Source organism: Gambusia affinis, linkage group LG19, assembly GCF_019740435.1.
Source record: "Gambusia affinis linkage group LG19, SWU_Gaff_1.0, whole genome shotgun sequence".
Taxonomy (NCBI): domain Eukaryota; kingdom Metazoa; phylum Chordata; class Actinopteri; order Cyprinodontiformes; family Poeciliidae; genus Gambusia; species Gambusia affinis.
The window spans coordinates 3,573,839-3,598,026 of NC_057886.1; the positions used below are offsets into that span (position 1 = coordinate 3,573,839).

At 41.4% G+C, this 24,188-nt stretch overlaps 1 protein-coding gene across 16 annotated transcripts in view; it reads right to left on the reverse strand.

The window, feature by feature from the left end:
* The window catches only part of nfixb (nuclear factor I/Xb), a 186,231-nt gene that overhangs the window by 156,950 nt on the left and 5,093 nt on the right, over nt 1–24,188 (reverse strand). For 5 of the 16 annotated variants that reach the window (XM_044099282.1, XM_044099279.1, XM_044099303.1 and 2 more), the window contains one exon: nt 15,418–15,501. In XM_044099282.1, coding sequence (XP_043955217.1) covers nt 15,418–15,501 — 84 coding nt within the window. Of the gene's footprint in view, nt 1–3,617; nt 3,654–7,991; nt 8,178–15,417; nt 15,502–17,828; nt 17,847–24,188 lie in introns of those variants that run through there. The other 11 variants (XM_044099276.1, XM_044099278.1, XM_044099281.1 and 8 more) reach the window with 11 other exon arrangements.

A 24,188-nucleotide genomic window follows, 5' to 3' on the forward strand; every position in this document is an offset into this window, starting at 1 on the left:
GTATAACCACCAGGTCACATCTGCACATTCGTGGTTAACAACAGTCACTTCAATGTTGCCAAATTAGCAACTCTGTGGCTATATTTAGCAACTTTTCAGAACAACAACAACAAAAAAATCAGTATCAGCAGTTTGGGCTTTTTAAAGATCAGTAATTGCCAGTTCACCCCTAGCACATACATGTGTTAGAATGGACCAGTCAACATCGAGGCCTGAAAACTAATTGAAAATCTGCATGACTTGAAATTTTGGTAAAACATTCCACACAAGACTTTCAGATTCAATTGTAGCAAACAGTGGGTCGATTGAGTATTCCTTAGATGGGGTTTAAAACAAACAGGTTCATATGTGTCAAACACCAAATCCCCTAAAATACACTGAACTTGGTAGGTAGGGGTGAGCAATATGAACGTAAAGTTGTGATAATAATAAAACTGGGGATTAAAAACTATTTATTAGACCTTTATAAGGTAATTGTATGGCTATGACTGATTGGCACAGCAATCATAGCCCCAGAAAACATACAAGAGTGATTTCTATCACAGTAAATGATCATATTTTCAAATGTACTGAGAGTTTAAACATCGCTAGCTGGTGTTTATTGTGGAAACGCTAAATCTAAATTCTTACCATTATTAATTTACCACGATAAATGATAAAACGATACGATGAATGTACGGAAAAGTCCAAAGAGTGAATATTTCTGTGAGGCACAGTATTTATTTATATTTTATTTGCTACCCTGAATATTCTAGCTCAATTATGTAATTTAGCACCCATGTGCGTGTGTTTCAAGCCACCATGGCAACGGCACAACATATCGGGAAACCGCAGAGCCGCAGCAAGGCCGCGGGTGCAGCCGCGGTCGTGCCAAAAGAGCTAATCCGTGCCAGAGGTGACATGAGCGACGGAAGACCGAAGCAGGCGGAGATGACGCGGAGACGCACACACGTAAAGGAGAGAAAAAAAAGATGGGGGAAAAAAAAAAAAAAGCATATCCGTCTCCCCTTCTCTCCTCTTGCTCCTCGCCTTCCTCTTAAGCCACACCAGCGCACACAGTGGATATCCTCCCATTCTTCTTGGCTGGAGCCTCCCGTGGCAGTGGCAGCAGGAATCCATTCTCCACGGACGCTGGGACAGCTGTGCTGATACTGAATGGGACACAGTGGGCTCTGCCTCTCTATCTCTCTGCATGCGGCTCCAGATAAAAAAAAAAAAAAAACACACACACACACAAAAAAACAAAAAAACTACATGCTACTTAATTCAAATCTATATCGCCGGCTGCCAACGCGCGCCCGACTCATCCCATCTTTGTCTCTGCCGCCGTGGAGAGAGCTCCCGATGTCTTTGCAAAGTAAAAAAAAAAAAAAAGGAAAAAATGAAAAACGACAGTAAATTTCCTACTGCTGACACATGGTGGCCTGCAGTCACCAGCTGACAATAAACATAGAGAATTTATGACTGACAAAGACGCTAATTACAAAAACCTTCATAAGCCTTTCAGTCGCATGCTTAATGCAGAGAAGTCACAACATGCTACCAATTCCGAAGCAGCAAAAACAAAGGAAAATGCTCATATTGGAATCAGAGGAGCTCCTCCTTATGGTGTCAGAAAATTGGGGAACTTAACAGCTTAGTGGTTTATGCTAATCCATATGCTTTATTGTCTGTATCCTGACCTCTTAGTGGCCTCCGATGGGGGTAAAAACTGTATTCACACACAATAGATCAGACCTGGATGTCGACAGAATGTCCGATAAAACCGAATCTCTTGGGAAAGCCCAGAAGCAAAAAGCTTCACTGGCTGCTGAATCACTTTCTCTCGCTCAAAACGTTCACAAGAGCTGATGTGGTTTACCCGTTTGCCTACTTCAAACTGTGACTGCGTATGTCAAGTCATGAAAGGCAATGCAGGCGAATCAGAACTTGCAGGGAATTGATTGTTTAGTATATCTAACTGACCTGTAAGACGTTCAGAGCTTTCGACTCAAAAACTCCAAAGGACGAATTGTTCAGGCCGGGCTGCACATTTAAGCTAGAGACAACACATGAGTGTTTCATGTTATGCATTTGATTTAAACCATGCTGTATGTTTAGGGAGGCTCCTCAAAGGTGACCATGATTGTGTGTTTAACTAGACGTATTTATCTTGAGCACAGATAACGATGAACTTGGTTTGACTGCGGACAAACCCCCTGTAGTGGCACCGCTTCAAGGACAACTGAAGGACAAAATACACTCGTGTCAGAAAAAGACATGAGCGCAAATTCCTTCTTCACTGAATATACCCTAAAATTTTAGTGGCTGTGAGATTTCTCTTTCGTCTTCAATAAAAAAAACCACGAGCCTTGCTAGCGCTACACATGTGCGCTTGTTCCTACCCAGAATCCTCTCGCCAATAGTACACGACCTGCTTCTGGAACAACCTCTGGTCCGCTTGGCGTTCACGTATTCATTCAAACAGCCCCAGAGTTCACTCCAACCGAACAGAGACCAAGGTTTTTAGGAGGACCAGAGTTTGCAAACGAACTACAGTTCAATTGAAGCGTACTAAACAGGACTGGTGTGAATGCGCCCTTAATTGCAAACAAGTGGCCTTTATAAACTAAATAGGTGACCTTTTGAGGCATCATTAAATTCTACTTAGTGGGATTGGATTGGAGTGAAGTGTGGTACAAATGCACGTCACACTTTTCAGATTTTACATCCTTCCTGTCCCGGCTGGGGGAAAAAAGCATTCCCACAGCGTACGACCGCAGAAAATTCCAATCAAACGCATACAATTTTGTGGTTGTAAAATAAATTAAAAAAATGATGGAATAGTTACACACGAGCCCACACATACACGTATAAAAATATTTCCACCAGATTTTGTTTAATCCTCTCAACAGCTGTTCCAACTCAAGCCATGGGAAGAGACAGATGAAGACGGAATGACAGTGGAGGGAACTGCAGAAATGTACAATTAATGCAGTGCAGTAAGTCCAGATAATAATCACATTAACAGAAAAGAAACTAAGCTGTGCTTTCCCGCTCCACACAAAGTATTTATTTATTTATGTTTTCATTCAGAGCGCTGCACCTTTATAACGCCAGATAACGGCAAGCGGTGAGCTACGGCGTCTAAATCTAAGACATTCGTAAAGCCACGTAAAGTAAGCGGAAAAACAGCGAAGGGTCCAGCTGAGTGCAGAAGCCAAAATGTCACGAAGGGGAACGTTTAAGAAAACAGGGGGCCTCAAAATCTTTCTAACTAAAACGATCAGCCCAAGAACAAGGCCTAACCAGTAAAAGACAGAGAGAGGAAAAGTGAGTTTAATAAGGATGACATTTTTTTACAAGGCATGAAGATTTAGCAGCAAAACTTGTGACGTTTTAACACTTTCGGTTTTTTCTTGCTTTTGTTTCCTCTCTGCCGCTTTGCGCCACGTTCTCTGCTTAAGCTGAAACATGTTGATTTGTGTGTGGAGTAAGAAAAAAAATACAACAAAATCTCAGTATGGAATATAGGTGCAAAAATATGGATAAATAAAGCAAAAAAAAAAAAAAAGAGAAGTAAAATAAAGACACAAACACCTGACGTTGAATAAAAAAAGTGACTCAACGGGACTTACCACTAAGGCATTGTTTAGAAGGTGAGTGGGGTAATACTTTAGAGTTGAGAGGGTGTTAAGAGGCGAGGAGAGCAGGGGTCAGCGTCCAGGCAAGCAGAGAGATGCGGCGGGGAGGGGTCGGGGGTCAGGGTGGGGTGGGGGGGTAGAGGGAAGGAATAAGTTAAAATGTCGCAGCAGTGAAAACAGACTCAGATGACAACATTAGCGTTGACACACATGAAGGAATGACACACAGAGCGGTGGGTATAAGGTTAGTGCGTCACAAAGAAATAAAAATAGGGATTATTAATGCAAAAGTATAACAATGACTTTTAGATGAACATGGGTTAGAAACACAAGATCTCAAACAGGTGAAAGTTTAAACTGCTCTGCTGTAATTACGCATAGGTAACAATGAAACCAGTACATTTGCAAACACATATATTAACGAAAACAACTTAGCTTCTCTAAAAACGCCTGTACTGATTTATAGATCATTTCTTTATAGATCATTGATTAGAAAATCAATTCTGTTGCTGTCAGCCAGCTAGCTAGCTGAAGAAAATAACTTTTTTTCCTCATTTTGGTTTTGCTAAAAAAATAAATAAATAAATAAACTGTTTGGAAATAATTTCAGTCAGGAAAATACATGGACAGCCATGACTCAGTCGCTAAAAGGAGTGTTGAGCTCATTCCTTTTTTTAGGTGACGGTTTTAAAACTAAAATTAGCAACAATTTACAAGCGCTACAGTGTCGGTAAAATAAACAGCCTACAGCAGCGTGGTTCTGGAAGCTGGTGACCTGGCTACCAAGCTAGCTAACTACTGCTCATTAAAATCTCAGTTTAATAAACATGTTTTCTTTAGAAGATTATTAGCTGGGTTTTTATTTCAGTTTCGCTCAGGTCTTCCATCACTGTGCGGGCCAAGCAGCAAACCCGCTGCTAGCTCTCATGGATTTTAGCTAACGTTGACCTCAAATTTTATCTTTATGATTGAGACTGACTTAAAATCTCATGAGAACCATTTTCTAGCACTGTGAAATGGCTGATTCTTTAAACAGACACTGTGAACATTTTCTCACTGTGGCTATGTGTGTCTGTGTAAGTTATGTATTATTGTAGCCATAGTAACAATACGTCAGAATTGCGTGATACCATTTAAGCGGCAATCCTGGACGCAGTTTTGAGCAATGTAGAAATTGTTGGTTTAAATTGTGTTATTCCACAGTGAATACTTAATACATTTGCTACTATACAGCACGCAGCATGTGTGTCAAACTCGAGGCCTGCGGGCCAAATTCGGCCGGCCATGGCTATTTCTGTGGCCCTCGAGACAACAGATCTTTTTATCAGTCAAATAAATCAAGCCAATTTTTATTTGTATAGTGCCAAATTACATTAATGTTTTTAAAAAATGAGTTTGACACTCCTATACAGTTTCTAAGTAAATCATCAGTTCATGAGAACTTCAATGTCATCCCACCTAGCATTACTGTGAACAAGGTAACACACACCTCTTATGTCTTCATAGTGTGCTGCCAACAAACGATTGATGAAACTTCAATTTGTCTAAATAGCTTTTAAAAGCCAGAGTTTGATCTATCACAATTTGGGTATTCTCTGCAGAGAGCTGCGAAGAATTTCTATATGGCTGTTCTTTTTCTGATTTAGAGCCGTACGTAAAAAAGAAATCCCTTCAACTTTCCTTCTTTTAAAAGACAAAATATGAAACCCTTCCATGCCCAGTCAGTGACATTTCTGAAGGTTCTGTGCAACATGTGTGCTAGATTAGTCCTTATGTGAATCTGCTGCCAATTAATTTTAATTAAGGGGAATTTATGTTGCTGAAAAGGGCTTTTGTTTGGCCGTGGCAAGTTTTAAATCAGATAAAGTCTCGTTTAAAAGGCCTATTTAGAACAGACAGACAATCAAGCAAAAGCCATATTTTAAAAGTAAACAACCTCAGAGCAAATCATAACCCGTAAGGAAAGACAACACGAAGGCTCCATGGAAGCTTCTATTTTCTTTCCACTGCCGTCGACGCTTCACCCATTTTGGACTCTTAAAGTCAGCACATTACGCGGCCTTTTAACAGCTTCTTCAATAAAGGGAAGAATTAAAGTGGAAACAATCAGAAAGAGGACGAACATGATGATCGCAGCGCCGCGAGTGTTTTCAAATGAAAACCAGACGGCGAGTCGCGCCCGCACGAGAGGAGCCGAGGAGTTGAGGAACGACGGCGGCGGCAGCAGCGGCGGCCCCCTCGGCCGAGTTGTGTCGTCGCGGAGACGGGGAGGAAAAGCTCCTTTCTTCTTCTTCTTTTTTTTTTTTTTTTTTAATAAAGCCACCGTAAAAGGCAGAGGATGAATTACAGCATCGAACGGAGGGCCCCGGCGGTCCGCTGTCAGGAGAAGCCAACTGGGGATAAACAAGTCGGCTTTATTGGAAGAAGACCTGCAACAGCTGCAGAACACGAGAAGGCCACAGTAAAAGCAGCGAGATCCTTAAAACCTTGAGGGGGGTAAAGTTTAGGGGTCTGGAGTTTACACCGACAAAGCAAACTGTAAGAGATTTTGCTCAAATAATCTCTAATGATTTCCATGCACTTCGTTTGGCTGGTTGTTTTTACCAAGGTTAAAGAGGTAATCATGACCATCTAACTGCCTGAATAAAATTAGTTACTAAGAGCATTAAGCTTATTAGCTAAAAGGAAACTAAAAATAAGTTTGTAATTTGGGTGTAAAACAGTGTTGAACTTGTAATAAACTTACAAAGTGGCAGGTAAACCGCTTCCCTGACAACCACAGGTAAGATCATTGGGCTGAATGCCTCAAGGTTAAAAAGGATGTTAGCAGATTTCACTGTCGCATTAATGCTGCTGGTAAACTAGTTAAATGCTCAACGCAACACAGAAACGTTGTCAACCATAATTATATTACATTACTTTTTTCAGTTAATCTATTAATCAAAACACAACCCAAATATAAAAGATAAAAATGACCATTCTTTGCGTCGAAAGGGAATTGCTAAACTGACATCTTCAGTTAAATTTGAATTTAAATGCTAAACCAGCATTTAACATTACCTTTAAAATATGTTATATAATTGATTTAAAACAAATTATTTTTGGCTAATATTCAATATCCTCCAATGTTCATTTTTTTGTGTAGTTTTCTGAAAAAAAAAAAAAAGCAGAGGAAAGCATGAATAATTTAACAAGATTTAGAGTGGAAGCTCAACTAACATAGCTCTCCGGTCACTTTCTCTCACCCTGAAAATTCCTGATGTTTAAAAAAATGTATACTGTTACAGATAAATCAGACACTGACTCAAGAGAAAGAACTACTATCCCTGAAAATGAGACGAGATACAAAAGACAGTAAGGAGGGAAAACGTTAATCTGGCATTTGCTGCAACTCTGATGGATCTTAGTATTAAAAATAACTGGGGGAAAAAAGCAACAAGCCACAAGAGTCACAAAAAAATGCCCAGATATCTTACATTTGACTGTTCTATTTCTAAATAAGGCAACGTGAGGATTAAAAATGCAAGGTGTGGAACATAAGGGTCATCTTAAGCTTAGGCAGGAAAATATATAAAGCAGGTAATATTAGATGTTAACTTAAAAAATGTGTATGAAAAATTTAAAAAGAATCCTACAGTCACTGAATGGTAATATGACGTTAAGGTGCCTTCTTGTAGTTAACGTGTAACTGCAAGCACTTGGAAAACTGAGCATTGCGGCAGATAAGGAGGAAAAAAAAAACAATCGCAAGGGACCGTTTATTATTATTACACACACGCGCGCGCACACACAAGTTCCTCAGTCTCACGGTCAACATCCCAGTCTCAGAAGAAAGTGCCCCACGCACGGAGCGCGGTGGGCCGGGTCGGGCCGGGCGTTGTGCGCCCCGCTCCCCCGCGCTCACACTCCTCTCACCGGTCAAAAACTAGACCCGCCTCGACGCCTGGGGAAAAAAATAAATAACTCGACTGCATTTTTCTTTTTTCCTCTACGTTCTCTCCTGTCTTTTCTTCCTTATTCGGACTTATCTTCTTCAATCATTAATACTGTTTTTAAAATATAAAACACACATAAGAAGAAGAAACGCCATTTTCTTCTTTCAAAGAAAAAAGAAAGAAAAAGCCTTGCGGCGCTCAGGAAAGTTTCCTGCGGCATGGGAGCGCGACGAGCCGGGACGGAGAGCCGCGGCGAAGTTTCGGAGTGAGTCAGACAACAGAAACAAGCTCTGACAAAACTAACAGACGTGTGGAAAATAATAGACAGAGGCAGCGCTTTTAAAACGCATACACACACACGCATACACGCACACACACACCGAGAAAGAGCATAGTAGGTCCCCAAACAATGAAATAAGAGAAGCGAGTTTACCTGTGTTAAGCAGTACGGCGAGTACATGGCTATTTTTAGCGGGAAGGATTGGAGAGCTTATTTAAGTTGGATGGAAGCTCGGTATATAGTGCTGCATGGCAGTCGCTCGCCGTCCTGTTTCTCTCACTCCATGCTGCTGCTGCTGCTGCAGCAGCTTACAGTAACCCCGCCTAGAAAGTGAAAGCTTGCACAAACTTTTCAGGGAAAAAACTTTGCCTCCCTCCCCTCTGCTCTCCTCTCCTCTTTCCTTTTAGCAGGACTTTTAACCGCTTTCCTTTGAATTCTCCGGAAAGATGATTTGCTGTTACCAAGCGCGCGCTCGCAGATTTCGCGGCAATATATAAGACAGAGTAAATCCAAGCTTTATTTTCAAAAACAAACAAACAAACAAAAAAGATCATTTTTGTTATTAATTCGTGGTCGGCGCGCGTCGCCCTTCACGGCAGCGCACGCGCTTTCCTCCTCCGTCTCTTAGAGTTGCGTTTACTGACCCGTGCATTCGGTGTCGCCTTCACGTGTGCACGGGGTGAACAGTCGCTCTGTTCCTCTTTAGTTACCGTCTGAGGTGGTTACAGAGCCGAGCCGAGGTTTTACAGAGCCCTCGGCAGAATTTGATTTGGGGGCCCCCATATTCCCCCCAATTCCACATGCTGTTAAAGGGATAGCTCACATTTTTTGAAAGTGAGGTTTTCGTGAATTTATTACCAACAGTTTCCTCGCTTGCATTTGAAAGTTGTGACGTCCCACTGAGTTTGTAGAAAATTGAAGGCAAGCTAACAGCTAATGAACTATTTTAAACTATTAATAATGTGCAGGTCAGCTCACAAATTTGTACCCCTATTCTGTTCATACACTTTGCCATTTTATCCATTTCGACATGAACACAAGCAATTTCATCCCCAATCACTTTAATCCTTCCATTTGAAGTTTATCTTTAGTTTTAGGGTGATATTGTCATGAATTCTAAAAATAAATTGTGTGGAAAATCCGAACATCTCCCTCAGACTTTGTGTTCTTATGTAACATTATCTTACACTAAGTTATGACTTATTTTGGTTCTCAAAACTCCTGACTAGAACCTCTGATCAAATCAAAATTACTCTCAGAATTTTGATTTGAATTTTGATCCCAGAATTTTGACCTTTCAGCAGAAAGTAGGCTTTTAAGTTTATTTTTGAGCAGTTAACTACACTTCTCTACAGCAGAGTACAAAATATAGAAAATTAAGAAATTAAACGTCCAAAGTGGCAAAGAAGCAAAATAACCAACTGCTTTTTAATTTATTTTTTTTTCGGGGGGGGGGTGGGGGGGGGTTGTTGGGGGATTTACATAAATGAAGATTGTGGAAGAATTTGTATTTAACTGTAAAGGAAGCGTGATAAAGTCGACTCAAGCTTTAATCCTTGAGAACAACACTTAAACACTTACTAAATACTTAAGCCTCTCCTTTTAACTCCGGCCCAGGTTGGCACTGAAATAGGAGCAGTTTGTTTGGACTTGCAAGCAAACTTAATAGTTTATGAGTCCAGAACGTCTAAAAGATGTCAGATGGTCTGCTGATCGTAAAAAAAAAAAAACACATACACACAAAAAAACAAATAAGATATGCATTGATCTTACTAAGACCAAAATCGGAATAGGCCGATTTTTCCCTGATCTATTCTGACTGTTAATCAGAAAAGTTGCATTAAAACTATTTTCAATGCACTTTAAGTTTTGCATAAGTTGCTTAACGCTTAGGGATAAATATGCAGACGCATATATAAGGAATAAAGTTGTAATTTCTTCATTTTCTGTTGTATTCAAAAACACCACTTCATTCCAAGAACTTTCAGTGCACTTTGTGTTTTCCCTTTTTCGTGTTATAGTTCTTGGACTAAGAAAAAAAAAAAAAAGGAAATGGAATCTAAATCGGTCAAAAGGTTAAATTAGAAATTGGTATCGGTCTGAAAGAGAGTCTGATCGGAGAGTCTCTATTTACATTTTTCAACGTCTCCTGTGAAATTTAAAGCGATCTTAAAGGCTGTGCGCTGCCCCATCAGGGTTTCCCTTTGTGTATAATCAGCCTGGCAGGCCTCCAGACTTTACTTGACCACTATCTAGGCCAAGCATTGATTTTTCTTTTGTTATTTTTTCAGGGTTTGCCTTTTTTTAAGACTGATAGTTGGTGTTTAGGTATTGTTAACAATGTCTTCCAACAACGCCTAATGATTGTTTCACATTTCCTGTCAACTTTGACCATTTTTTAACTCAGAACCTCGGCAGTCCGCTGGCTGACTGCCCTGGGGTCATTACCACCGAGCTTAGCACGTTTTCTGGGGGAAGCCCTGGCCATATACTGCTTCTGCCTTGGGCCGGCTCTGGGCGGGTGGGAAAAAGTTTAAGGCTTGCATTATGAGGACTGGTGCAAACCTCTGAACATGCTGAGGCTTCTAATTTGACAAAATGACCTGGTTGACGCTTGTTGTGGTCACGGCCAGGTTAGAGCGCTCAGCCTCTGAAATATTCAGTTTCAGATCACGAGGACGCCCCCTCCTGCCCCCGGTTTACACTGGATTAGGCACTTGAATTTATTCGCAGGCATCTGAATAAATGCGTCTCCTCATCGCGGCATGCGGGGTTAAGTCTGTTTGTTTGCTGAACCCTGTTTGACCCAGTGTGGAGGCTCAGAAACCAGCAGGGCAAGTCCAAGCCAAACAGCGACGGCAGCATTCACTGGAGACGAAAAGTAGAACACGGCGAGGACAGACGTGTAATCACAGTCTCTGAGCTGCAGTGGGACTCCGTGCGCTGCGGGGTTTGTGAAGTAAAACATTTTCTGAATCTGTTTCTGCTGTGAATGAAGGTCGGACCTGAAAATGAAAAATATATGTATTAAAAATAAAAAATATATATGACACGGAGCTGAAATTTTTTGGGGTCTGACAATCGGAGTCCCGCAGATTTACGAGGGGCCTGCCGCTTGTGCGTTTTCCACCACAAGCCTCTGCAGGCGAAACAAAGAGATCTGGGCTCTGCGTGGCCACTAACCGCACGAGGCCAGAGACACGAGCCAGAAACGGGTGGAGGAGGGGGGCCGGGTGGGAGGCAGGACGCAGGAGCGAGCAATACGACCGCCGCAAGAACCCCAACCTCATGTCCTCACCGGTGAGGTTAGAACGCCGGCATTCCTCTCTGCGAATACGATAGGTTACTAATATAAAAAGCACATGCACAGACACACCCAATAACACACACAGAGATACTTTTCTCTTTTTGGTGTCTTTTCATGCAGGTGCACTGACTTCCTAAGAACTCCCTGTAACTTTTCAGGGGTTTTTTTTTTCCCCCTCTTTGTTTCTCGGCTAACTTTCGCAGCTGTCATCCGAGACGCGAGAGTGCAAAAGGTTAGAGCGCGTCCTCGCAGCCCTGCGCTCCGCTTTACGCCATAACACTCCTCTGCCGCGGCTCCTTAAATGAGCCACACATTTAGTGGTCTGTGTGAGTAAATCTCTCATTAAGTAACACATGGTAGAGCCATATGCTTCGGTTGGTGGGTCTGCTGTGGCTCTGCTTTTTCACACGCTTCGAATATACATATTTACCACTGCTCCAGAGCAGCCAGTCCAGTAACAGCTTCACCCACCAGCCTGGTGCTGCTGTATGGGAAAGTCACATCTGAAGCTTTTTATTTAAGAAAAAAAATAATAAAACATTTCAGAGAGCCGTCCGAAAGCATTCGGACCTCTTAAGCACTCAGCACAGTGAACTGAAAAGTGTAGGATTTGCAAAAAATGTGAAATTTTGTTTAATGTTATAACCAGGGCCGGATTTACGAGGATGTGGCCTGAGCTGGAAACCGTTTTGGGGCCCTATCCACTAAGAAAAGTTATTTTGCTAATGCAGATTACAGTACATCTATAGAGGGTTCTATACATAATTTGGTATGAACTGATGATGGTAGGATTAATATACCCCTTGGCCAATAGCTCCATGTTGTTCTTGAAGTAAATTACAAACACTCCACTCAAATACTTGAGAATTGTTTATTTTTATTTCTGCAGACTAAACCTCATGATGAAGCACGGCAGGGGAAGTATGATGCTGTACGTTTGTTTTTCCTCAACAGAGATAAGAGAGCCAACCTGAGATTGTGGGAAGATGAAAGATTCAGAAGTCAGCTCGTTGTAAGGGGTCAAAATAAAGGGGACCCCATACAAATCCACAATGTTCTTTTTAGATTTTTAATATCTAAAAAAAAAGAAATCCTACATCTTTTTTCATGGTTTGTGAGATAAAGCTCACCAACGTTGTGGAGTTTCGGAGACAAAATGGGAATGAGTTCAACAGGCGTGAGCACATTTCGCAATACTGTCTAAAAAAGAGGCAGTTTTGGTGCGTGAAACGGGTTATTCAAGGTAGCCGACCGAACATTTGCATAAACTGCTCATCCACACACAGTATCGCGCAGCCGACACCACACCTGTGCGTTGGGGTGTAGAAGGAGACGGGATAACAGCAGCAAGTGGAGATAAGCAAAAGTGCGGTGGGCTTGTGTGGCTGAGCAGATGTGAGCTCCGCCAGCCCATTGTTTACATACCTCGCACATGCAGGGCTTTTGTTTAAAGTGGTGGCTCTCAACCGAAGGGGAATCCCCGGCTGAGAACTTTTAAATTTAGTTACCCGTACAGCCGGAGCCTTTAAAGTCCCGTTTTAACAACAACAACAACAACAAAAAATAATTAGAAAGAAGGAACATGTAAGGAAGAATATTTAGAAATAGAGGTGATTAAATGCAATCCGAACTTAAAAGAAAACTAAAATGGCTCTTTTTTTGTAATGCCGCTGAAAATGTTGTTGGCTATCCATTAGCGACGGAGCAGCAGCAAAGGGATAGCACTGTAAAAAGCAATGAGGATAAAGCAGTTCAAGAGCACAGCATTTTATAGTTTTTACTTTAAAAAAAAAAAAAAAAAGGTTTGTTACCTAAAAAAATATAAACGCTCTACGCGTTCCAGTCTCGGTACGAGTTTCACACAGGAAAATTAATAGTGTGTGTGAAATGTGCTTTTCTGTACGCTGAAACGCACAACGTGGCGCAGCGCTCGCCGCTGGTGTTTAACTCGGGGAAACAAAGCGAGTGCAGCCGTAGGAAATGTGTCTCAGATCACGACCACGACTCCACCAGAGAAATTCTGTACTTTTTCTTTTTTTCTTTTTTTTTACAGAAACCACTTGCTGTCTTAAACTTTTAAATTTCTTTCACATAACAGGGCAAGTTGCACATTAAGATTCTAGATTTTTAACCCGTAGGGGCAAAGAAGCCTGGGCAAAACTGCAAAGGCGCCCCTTTTTTTTCCTCTCTTTCTCTTACGCGCAGGCGTGTGTGTGTGTGTAGAAATAATAATGGTAATGGTTTGCAGATGAGTGGAGGGAGCTGTGAATGACATTATGATTGTGGTGTAATTACGAAGAGCTCGAAAACAGACGGACAGAGTTCAGAGTAATGACTTGAACACATTTAATGCTAGAGGTGTAACGAAACATCCAGTTCACGAGAGGAAACAATACGTGATACTGTAGGCTCACAAAGTAACAGGGATTTTTAGTAAAACTGCAGGGGTAAATTAAGATTCCCAGTTTTGCCTTTCAAAAAGTGGAAACGCTTGTCGAACCACTTCGGTATTTAGTGTAGAATATTTTGGTACGGCAATAACTCTACCATATATTGTGGGTTTAAAATAAAACTTAAACCTCAGACTCTGAACTATAAAAATAAGTAGTTATACATATTTTGACAACAAACACCAAATATACTGTAATATGCATTAATAAACTGTTTAACCTGCGAGCGCAGATGCTGCCTGCCTTGTTTCCAGTCCTGGATGTTCAGTCAATCAGCACCGAGGAAAGTAAGAGCAGCTCCTGGATTGGCTTTTTTGAAAACCACAGCTAACAGCACGTCAAGCAGCAGCATCACAGGCTGGAATTCAAAATGTTCCTCCAAATAACTCAGATATGCTCCAATAAATAAAATTGCAAATAGGCAGGATTTCTGCAAATAACTTTGAGTCACAGTGAAAAGAAAACTTTGCAAATGCAAATCACAGGCTAGTTTTTATGTTTTCTGATGGTGTTAGTAACCTTTCCAGCCCACATTTGTCTTGATAAAGTAAAACTGATTACCAAAAATTTTATAAATAAAAACATAAATGGCTGCATTAAGTTTCTTGAAAATATTAGTTGTTCCTCATTTTTAAGACACCACATTTTCATGAAAACTGCCACAAAACAGAAAAGAGCAATTTTCAAAAGTATCCGTTTTGATGAAGCAAGTGACTAACGTTGTTTTCACCCCTGACAGTTTGATAGATTTGGCTTGACTGGGGTCCAAAATTGCAACATTTATTACATTTTCAGCTGCTGTGTCAAACAAATACCGTGAAAAAACAGTTCACCTCCCTAGCCTGTGGTGGCGCTGCACTAAGAACCACCGAAGAAAACAAGAGCAAAACCTCTGAAGAAGACACCGACACAGCTTCCTTCTTCACAAAATGTAAACAAAAATGGAGTGGCCTCAGATTTTAGCGGTTGTAGAATTTCTCTTTCATTTTTGGCTTAAGACCACAACCCATTTTTCCCCACTAGGCCCAGATCCACATGACTGTTTTAGTTGTATTTACCCAGAATGCCCTGCTCTATGGTCTACTTCCAGCTTTTGGAGCAGTCTCCGGTCTGATTGACATTCATATATGCATTTGAACCACACCAGAGTTCACTTCAATTGAAATGAGAGCGCGGTTTGCAGGCGGACCATAGTTCACTTTTTTGGTCCGTAACAAAATTCGCATTCACACCTCCCCAAATGAACCGGGCTTTGTAAGCAACAAACTAGAGTTTTATAAAAGCAAACTAAACAGGGCTGGTATGAATGAAAGACTAATAAGATTTATTAGCACTTATTGTGCTAATAAGAAGCTAAAAAACAAATGTCAACCTAACCATTGTTAGCAGCTAACAGTTAGCCGTTCACAGCTGATAAACAGCTGAGAACTCCAGTGTTGTTAGCAGCTAAAGGTTTGGCAGTTGTGTTCTGAAAGCCTTCATATTATATCTTGTCTTTCATATTCTCAATGTTGCTTTATATATATCTATGTGTCCTATCAAATGTGTTTCATGTGAAAGCCAAAATTATTGTTTTTTTGATGCTAATAAAAGTGAGAACTACTAGCTTGAATTGCAACAGCAATTACAAAGCACTTTGCGAGACAGACCTCATCTTGATAAGAAATATTCTAAGATTTGAATGTAGGACCTCGTTACACCCCTAATTAACATCAAAACAAACATCCACACACAAAATGCAAACGTGATAATGGTAATAATTCCACAAATAATGTTAATGGCAATAATAATAATAATCATAATAATAATAATAGATGCATACCCTGTATGAATCTGAGACTACATAGCACTCAGGCATCCCAGGAGCTCTGGAGGGTTCTTCGTTCAACAGAAAGGACTCCGTTGCCTGAAACATAACACAGTGATCATTCACTCACTCACAGTGACAAGGCTTTTACAATCACGCAACTTTAAAAGACACAGAAAAGCTACTTGCAACGCTGTAGAATAAGATTTTGTAAAAATCCTCCTCATCCCTCTTGACCTATTTAATCCCAACCCTCCCCGATCCTCCCATCCCCGTTTCTCCAAGTCCCACCAGCAGACTATCTTTTCATCGTTGCAGGCCGGACGTGTTGGACAGATAGAGCGCGCTGCCCGGCCGTGCCCGTGTGCAGAGCGGTGCCGTTCCGAGGCCTCGCCCCGCCAGACGTCAACTCTTGCTGTATAATGAGGAGAAAAGTGTCTCGCGTTGGCACAACTCGCGTAATGCTCAGACACAACGGCATTTCCCGTCTCCATGCCATTTCGCCTGCCTCGTCACTTTTCTGTTGGTGCGCACTGATTCAGCAAAAAACATTCACACAGTCTGATATTACACAAACTCAGCAGAAAGCCATATATACAATTTTTTGCTAAGTTATTCACACCTTTGATGTATTTTTTCCCATATTTTACATTATGATAATGAATATAAACGTATTTGGGTTCTATGTACCACCGCCTCCAGATAGGGTTTACAAGGGCACTAGTCCATGGCCCCAATTTTTGAGGGGGCATCCCACAGATTCTTAGAAGAAAAAAAATTTAGGAATGAATGGTTTTCAGATTCACTTAATAAGCCCATTATCAAGTGGGATGTAATAATATTTTTGGAATTTTTATTTATTTGAAAATTATAAAGTTATAGTCATTTTTGGAGATACTGGCAAAGGGACATATTAAACCTACCAATCGATTCATAATGAATTATGTAAAGAACTACCTATTATTGTATTGTATTTTGCATTAGAAAAAAAACATGTATTTAGTGAAGCCCAAAGGCCCACATCCTTATATGTCCGGCCCTGGCAACATAAAGTGGAGTGAAGTGGAAACAAAAAGACATTATTTGCTGAATTTCTACATCTGAGAAGTGTGGCATTCATTGGTACTCTTAAAAAAAAATCAGTTTCGGCCAACTGCTTACAAATGGAACTGGGTAAAAAGAAAAAAAGCCCACCTGTGAGTAAATAATTCTGTCCAGGTTCTTATAAAAACAAACATCTCCGCCACACCGTTTTGAAAACGAATATTGTACACATGGAGTCGGTTTCAGAAAAGTTTTCATCCGCAAGAACGTACACACTCCACTGAGCGTTTTTAAAACATGCCAAACCTGTAGGGGGCAGCGTAGCACAAAGCTAAAGCCTATGTTAGCCAATCAGTTGCCTCAAAAAACCTGTAGCTTCCAGTTAGGAAGTACACACGGCCTTCTGGGGTTCATTTGTGTGGACAGATATATAGCTTGAACTACTTTTAAAAGTGTACTGGAATATAAAGTGATTTAAACACAAGACAAGAAACAAGAGTTTTCTCAAATCTCCACTTTGGTTTGAGGGTTCATAAATAATCGTTTTTAGTGATATAAAACTAAATTTTTTGTGTGGATGAAAAGCCAAAGCGTATTAAAAAAAAGGCACTTACTTTCCCAGATATATGTATGTAAGTATAAATAAAGTTATTCTACGAAGGCTTCAGAGAATTGTTAGAGAATGTTTGCTGTGCATAGAACACAGCAAACAGTGATGAAAAATGGCCCAGTCAAAGTCCAGACCCAAATCCAAACTGAGAACCTGTGGCAAGACTTGAAAACTGATGATTACAGACACTCTCCACCCAATCTGACTAAGCTTGAGCTAATTTCCAAAGTGCATGTTATAATACAGAGTCATAAGCCAACAGGCGTGCCATGAGAAACAAAATGACAGATAATCAACTTTACAAATTTTCACAACTTGGTGTGCAGCGGGACAGAAGGCAGACCACGCATCTGCCATCATCCAGACGCACCCCGGCCACACTACGGCCTCTGTGTTGCATAGCTAAAGTGTTTATATCCAGCGTTTGTTCCTATTCAGTGCAGTTCATTTGTATGCTACGGGATGCACCGGTGGAGGCTCTGAATGAGCAACCAGGGCAGTTCTGAAGTCAAATGAAGCAGGCAGGCCAGACAGGGAACCTGGAAGCAGGGAAATCTGGGTCAGGGTGAGAGTTCTGCCTGGCTCACAAACCACCAGGTATTAGCTTTGCATCTAAACTGGTACAAAGTGAGCAAATTTAAATCCATGGAATCAAGTAAACAAGAAAGCCTGTTGGGCTGAGGCTAAAAATCTGCAGGGAAATGAAAATAACTCAATCAGCTGGAGGTGAGAAACTTCATTCGCTAATTTTTTTTTTTATTCCGCAACTTACCGGAAAGAGGAACATGGGGGGAAATAATCCTGTTTTCCAGAACTTTCCTAGCGTTACCTTGAGCTGGAGCGAACGTGCACACCCTCCCTCCAAAAAATAAAAAAATGGGAACAAACTTTGTTCGTAGCCGGCAAGAAAAAATGCAAACTTATTGAAACTGGCATGTGCGATAAACAATTCGGAGGGAACTCAAACAGACATTAGCTTGCTTAAGCATTAACATATGCACACAAATACGCTCGCGCGCGGGTGTGACACGGGATTGCCCTTGAACAAATACATGCAGAGACACATGCATAAACACAGCACTATAATAAGTCCCAGACTTAGGCTAACCGAGCTGCGGCTGGAGACACAGGCTATTCATATCCTTCAGAATGAGAGGTTACAGCTCGAGTCCTTTCCCTTTTACTGTAGCAAAAGGAAGGACATGTGCGCGTGTGATTTCACTCTGAGTTTGTGGCCAAAGGTTTCAGGCAGGCTGATTAGCATAAGAATAACACAGATTTCACGTAGCCCAGAGTTCAGCACGCGCGCACACGGTCGAACAAAGTTAGAAGTGGAGCCGTCCGATAATCTGGGAAAACACCCCCGGCGTCGCATTCGGCCTCAGCGCCCAAACTTTCCGGCGATGTCACGGCTAATGCGCGAGGAAACACCGGAGGAAAACCATTTGTCCCACTAAACGGTGCCCTTGTCAAGCTCTTCGGGGTTTTCTGTTAAGCTCTTAAAACTACCCAGTCCAGCTGAGGGATATACTTTCCTCTGCTGATAATAACAGAGCAGCACAAAATGTGGCACTACGGTAGTCCTCGCCGCCTCGTGTTTTCTGGCACGTTTCAGTCATTTGAAGTTGAAAAATGACCCGCGCCAGATCGGTGTGGCTAAAACACCGCGGGAAAATGACAGGATAAAACACAGAACTTGCAGAATGGGGAGTCTTTCTCCACACCGCAGTGCTGTTGGAGGTTGAATATTTCAAAATACTTTATGTCCCCCTCTCTGTCATTTTTACAATTCATAATTCACAAACTGAGCCCTCAAAACAGTATTTGCCCCTTTACAGATTTCTCCTTTTTTTTGACACAGGTAAATGTTTAGACTACCAAACTAATTTAATTTTTTTAGATGTGGATTTGATGTAGTAGGAGAAAATTATCTGCCCTTATTAAATCATCAATTAACTTTGCTGGACTACATTATGTTTGGCTGAATTTTCTCCTCCATACACAGAGGCCTGTTTACTGCCTGACCCACAGAATAAAGAAATCGCCTCACTAAAACCTGTCAACATAATTAAGTAGTAGACAAAAAAATCTCAACCTAATCCTCCAAGCTAATAAGGTTTATGAACAGATGAGAAATTCAACATGTGGAGCCCTCCATGATTTGATCAATAAGATTAATTTTGCAGAGACCTTAGCGGACAATACATCTTCTGCAGTTATTCTATCTTTGGTACTTTGAGACTTAATCTATGTTCACATGGCAGGCAAACGTGACCCAAATCGGATTTTTATGCCCTTCTGCGACCCATATTTGACTTTTCCATGGCAGTATTGACAGACGACCCAATCCAGATTTTTTTCCATCAAAAAAAAATATAATAATAATAATAAAATCAGACTTGAATCACTTCCATATTTGGAACTAAATTGGAAATGTATATTTCTGCATTGCGTCTGACATCTGAACGGTTATGATGCGTTTAATCCGACTTTTACGTCATTGACTTGAGACAAGCATCATCGTTCTGCACCAGCAGAAACAACGGGTTAAAAAAATTTGAAGTTGTGAATGAAGTCTGTTTTACTGAAGCGAATCACACGACAACTCCATCACTCTTGTCTCTGACTGTGTATCCAAACAGACTGAACCACAGAAATTGTCATCAATGCTATGAGGGCCGTCGCTCTTACTTCTGCTGTGTTTTTATTAGCCTCCTTCATCTCGTCTCAAGATCGGCTACAGTTGCTGAATAACTTTGAAAGTCGATCCTGTTATTTCCGTAAGCAGAGTGCTGCTGTGTGACGTCAATCTTCTTCTAGGTATTCAAAGATAAAAAATACAAATAAATGATTTCAGCTAAATTTTAAACTGACAGAACTAATGTAGCGTTAGTTGTCAACTCACTGTGAGAAATCAAATTATTATTGCTCCTTCAGGACTCCCAGAGTCCCTACGTTTTTACGTGTTTGGTCTGTGCACACAAAAATAACATTTTTGCTAACAAGATAATTTGGATAAAAATGATAATGGTACCTCAATGGGTCGTCCAATGGTATATCTAATTAAAATGAGGTGACTGACTCACAATAATAGACACTGGCTTGGACACAGTTTTTCTGCCTGACTTACTTGACTTTCATTTGTCGCTTAAAGGAACTGTGAGCAAAATAATAAAAGAAAGACTTCTATAATTAAATTTCCATTAGCTGATTAATCTTTCTAATCAAAGGAAGCTGTACCATCAGTTAGCATTCCCTCCATCATCCAAATATAGTCACTTTCTTATTCACGAAAAAGGCAGAGGACAAAGCAAAATGACTAAAGACGCACCAAGAAGCTTTATGGTGAACAGAATCAGTTGATTTTTCAGCTTGACTGGCTCTGACCTTTCATTCAGCATGTCGGAGAAGAGAAGAATTAGCACCGGAAAGATCCATATAAAAGAGCTCCAAAGCAAATCATGCATAAAATCTAACAGAACTAAATCTAATGTAACTTCACATTTTAAACCTTGATCCATTGACAAATACAGACTTTGCAAAAGATAAACACTAACCTCAGAAAACGAGAGGTACACCTTACTTTGAACACATGTTGAAACATGTAACTATTGGCAAGAGCCGTGATGCCGCGCAAAACTATTCATAAACATTTTCCCCCATTCTGTCACATTCCAACCACAAACTTTTGATTTATTTTGTTGGGACTTACATGCTGAAATTTTTGTCGGTTCCTCCTTCTAAAGTAGCCCAAACACAGTCAAAATGGACAGTGAGCATTTTCCAAACACCAATTTTCCAGACATGCAATGGATTCTCAACTTGATTTATGTCTGGACACTTGAATATGCAATGCCATTTAATTCAAGTTTGTAGGATAAGTAACACCTAAAAGTTGAAGGATGCTAGTCCATGAGCAATGCAGTTTGAGGCCGCTGACCTAAACCATGCAATTGTAGCTCTGGCTGTGTGTGTAGGGTCAATGTCCTGATAGCAGGTGACACTCTTCTCCAGTCTGAAGTCTTTTGCTGACAGGTTTTCTTTTAGGATTGCCTTCTATTTAGCTCCATCAACCTTCTGATGAACTCTGACCAGCTTCCTCATCCCCTTGGAAGAAAAGTTTTCAAAATGGAGTCATGATGCCACAGTCACAGTTGGTGTGTTCAGAATGATATGCGGCATTGCTTTTCTTCCAACACATCTCCATTCTTGAACAGTGACCAGGTTTGTTGAGTCTGTCAACTGGACTAGTTGTCCAGTTGACAGATTCTCGAACCTGAGCTGTTGATCCCTGCAGGACCTCCTGAGGTAGCTTGTGTTTTCCTGTAGTGTTTCCATTTCCAGATCGTGGAATAACAGCTTCTTGTAATATGCTCAAATTGTGGGTTGTTATTTTGGAGTCCACAACTTGTTGCAATCCAGCCGCTCGTTTACATGACAGAAGTGGCCGGAGCCTCTCACGCCAGCACATTTTGAAATCAGGTCTCAGAGTGTGAAGTACTTCACAGGAGCGAAAAGCGCACATGCACAGGACACATGACTGTTGGGTTTATTCCACGTCTGCAGGTAACTATAAAACAATGGTGGATAGCATTGCCCTACATTGTGCTACTTAACTTGTTCGTCTTAGAACAACTTCTCATAAGGAATATGTGTGTCACATTAGCACGTTGCCCATTGTTGTGCTAATGTCCAATGAACTACATTAGCATTCTAAAGCTAATTGGAGAAGTGGGTAACTATTTACAATGTGGTAGAAGCTAAGGGTCAAAAGCGCATTAGCTTTCAATGACATGTTAAAATCACAGTGCCATCTGGCTTGATATGACGTCTACAGCAGACTCAAGGTGTCTTGGTGGTGCTGTCTAACTCGTCCCCAAACAACATCCAAAAATACCAGCAGTTTCCAGGCAGCGGTCTCATGTAAACAAACCCTAAGAAACCTCTGAAGTCTTCACAGAATAACTGGGAGAGTTCAAGGGCTGTGAAAGCTTTAGAAAGAAGTATTTTAGGACATTGCCACGGAATTTGTTGGGATTCTGCAGGTTGAGGAATCAAATCAAGTCAAAACGAGTTACTTCCCATTGGCCTGTGGCAACCTCAGGAGTGATTTTTTTCGAATAAGAAACTGACCTGCACAGCACCTTTTCTCAACAGTGCCTGTTCGGTTTTCCTCCAACAACCAGAAACACAATAAGTCAGATCTGGAGAGGAGGGCTCGGTGCCGAGGGCTGGCTCGCTTTCAAATGGATTAATTGGAACACATATACATAATTCCCGCCTTTCCCTGTCTCGCTTATTGTCTTCTCCGCACCGAAACACAAGGACAGAAACCACCTGGGTCTCCACATTTCTGATCCGTGCAGGAGAGGCGGGTATCTCCACAGTCGCTGATTAACAGCCTTCTCATCACTCCGCCGTACCATCCTAACCATTAGCAGCATCGACACGACCGACGGTTTCTAGGGCATCAGAGGCTTTCCTCCGCCGAGGAAGATAACCGACCCGAGTCCCGTTACATTCAGCCCTTAATTGTATCCTCGTTTTTCACCTGGTAACGAGCTAACAGACCTGTGCAGATGTGGCAGGCACATCAAAGAGTAGGAGGGCTGTGGAGGGTGGGGAGGAGGACTTGTTTGTAGAAAAAAAAGAAAAAAGAAAAAATGTGCTGCAGAATATGAAAGGGGAAATTTATGTTGTGTGAGTCCAAGCCAGCGTCACCTCAGGGAGAAATGCTGGAAAAATGTGATATTTTACACCTGCATCTCAGGAGGTGCAGAATATGAAGAGACATGGTGGGAGGGGTGGGGCTGCGGGTGTAGTAATTAGAAGTGTGTGTGTGTGTGTGTGTGTGTGCGTGTGTGTGAGTGTGTGTGCGCTTCACAAGGATCTGTTTGTAGGTTTTTGGGGCTCGCCACCGGTTGTTTCTTTTTCCAGCATTCGGGTTGCTACGATCCATTGACTGCTGTGTTATTAAGAATGCTAAACCTGGTTCCGAATGCGTGGAAAAGAGCTGAAAATGGAAAAAATATGCTAATGTTTAGGGTTTTTTTCACAGCGATAAATAGCTGGCAAGCTCTGTTTAATGAATAATGCTATCGGCTCTCCTTCCTAATTAAAGCCTAAAAAGAAGAGAGCAAACGGAGGAAATGCACGTATTGTTGTGATTTTTCAACCCGGTTTTATGTAAGAAGACACCAACACCTTCACAAATTAAGTTGACAACGTTAACACACAGCAGAATGCAGTCAAATGCGCCTTAACCAATTCATTTGAGAAATTAATTACAAAAATGAAGCATAATCAAAAGTAATATTCCAAAGTTAAGATGTCGTGTGATTGGACTGAGTTTGAGCCATATAAAATAACACTAAATGTTTCATTTACTGAAGTGTAGGATTGCTACAGCACCTACATTCAAACCAAAAACGTTCTGCCAGTCTTTCAGTTCGTACACATGAGAGCTTTAACAAGATCTCCTGCCTGTAACATTAAAACGCCACAGCAGGTCCTGGAGAGATCGCCTGGGTAAGGAACGGGCACATCTCAGGACGCCTTGCAGTTCGCTTATGTGGAGTTGAAGTTCAAGATGACTTCCTTCTACAGACCCACTGTCATCTGGACTAAGCAGGCAGCACTGTGAGCGATAATCTCCTTTGCTTTCATCAATGCATTTAATACAATTCAGCCTGATCTGCTTTGTCAGAAACTCCAGAAGACACAGGTGGACGCCTCAACAATCACCTGGATCTATGACTGCCTCACAAGCAGACCACAGTTTGTGAGGCTGAAGGCCTGTGGGTCTCACCAGGTGGTCAGTAACACAGGAGCACCACATGGGGACTGTACTCTTGCCATGACTTGTCATTTTGTACATTTCAGACTTCTAGGACAAAACAGACTCCTGTCATCTGCAGAAACACTCAGATGACTCTGCAGTTGTCGGGTGAATCAGAGGTGGACATGAGGCTGAGTACAGAGATCTGGTGGAGAGATCCGCTTTGTGTCATGGTGTGGGAACAATCATCTCATTTTGAATGTAAGCAAAACAAAGGAGACGATTGTCGATTTCAAAAGAGGGGTCAGATCAAAGCCTACTTCCATCACGGGAGAAGAAGTGGAGGTGTTCGAG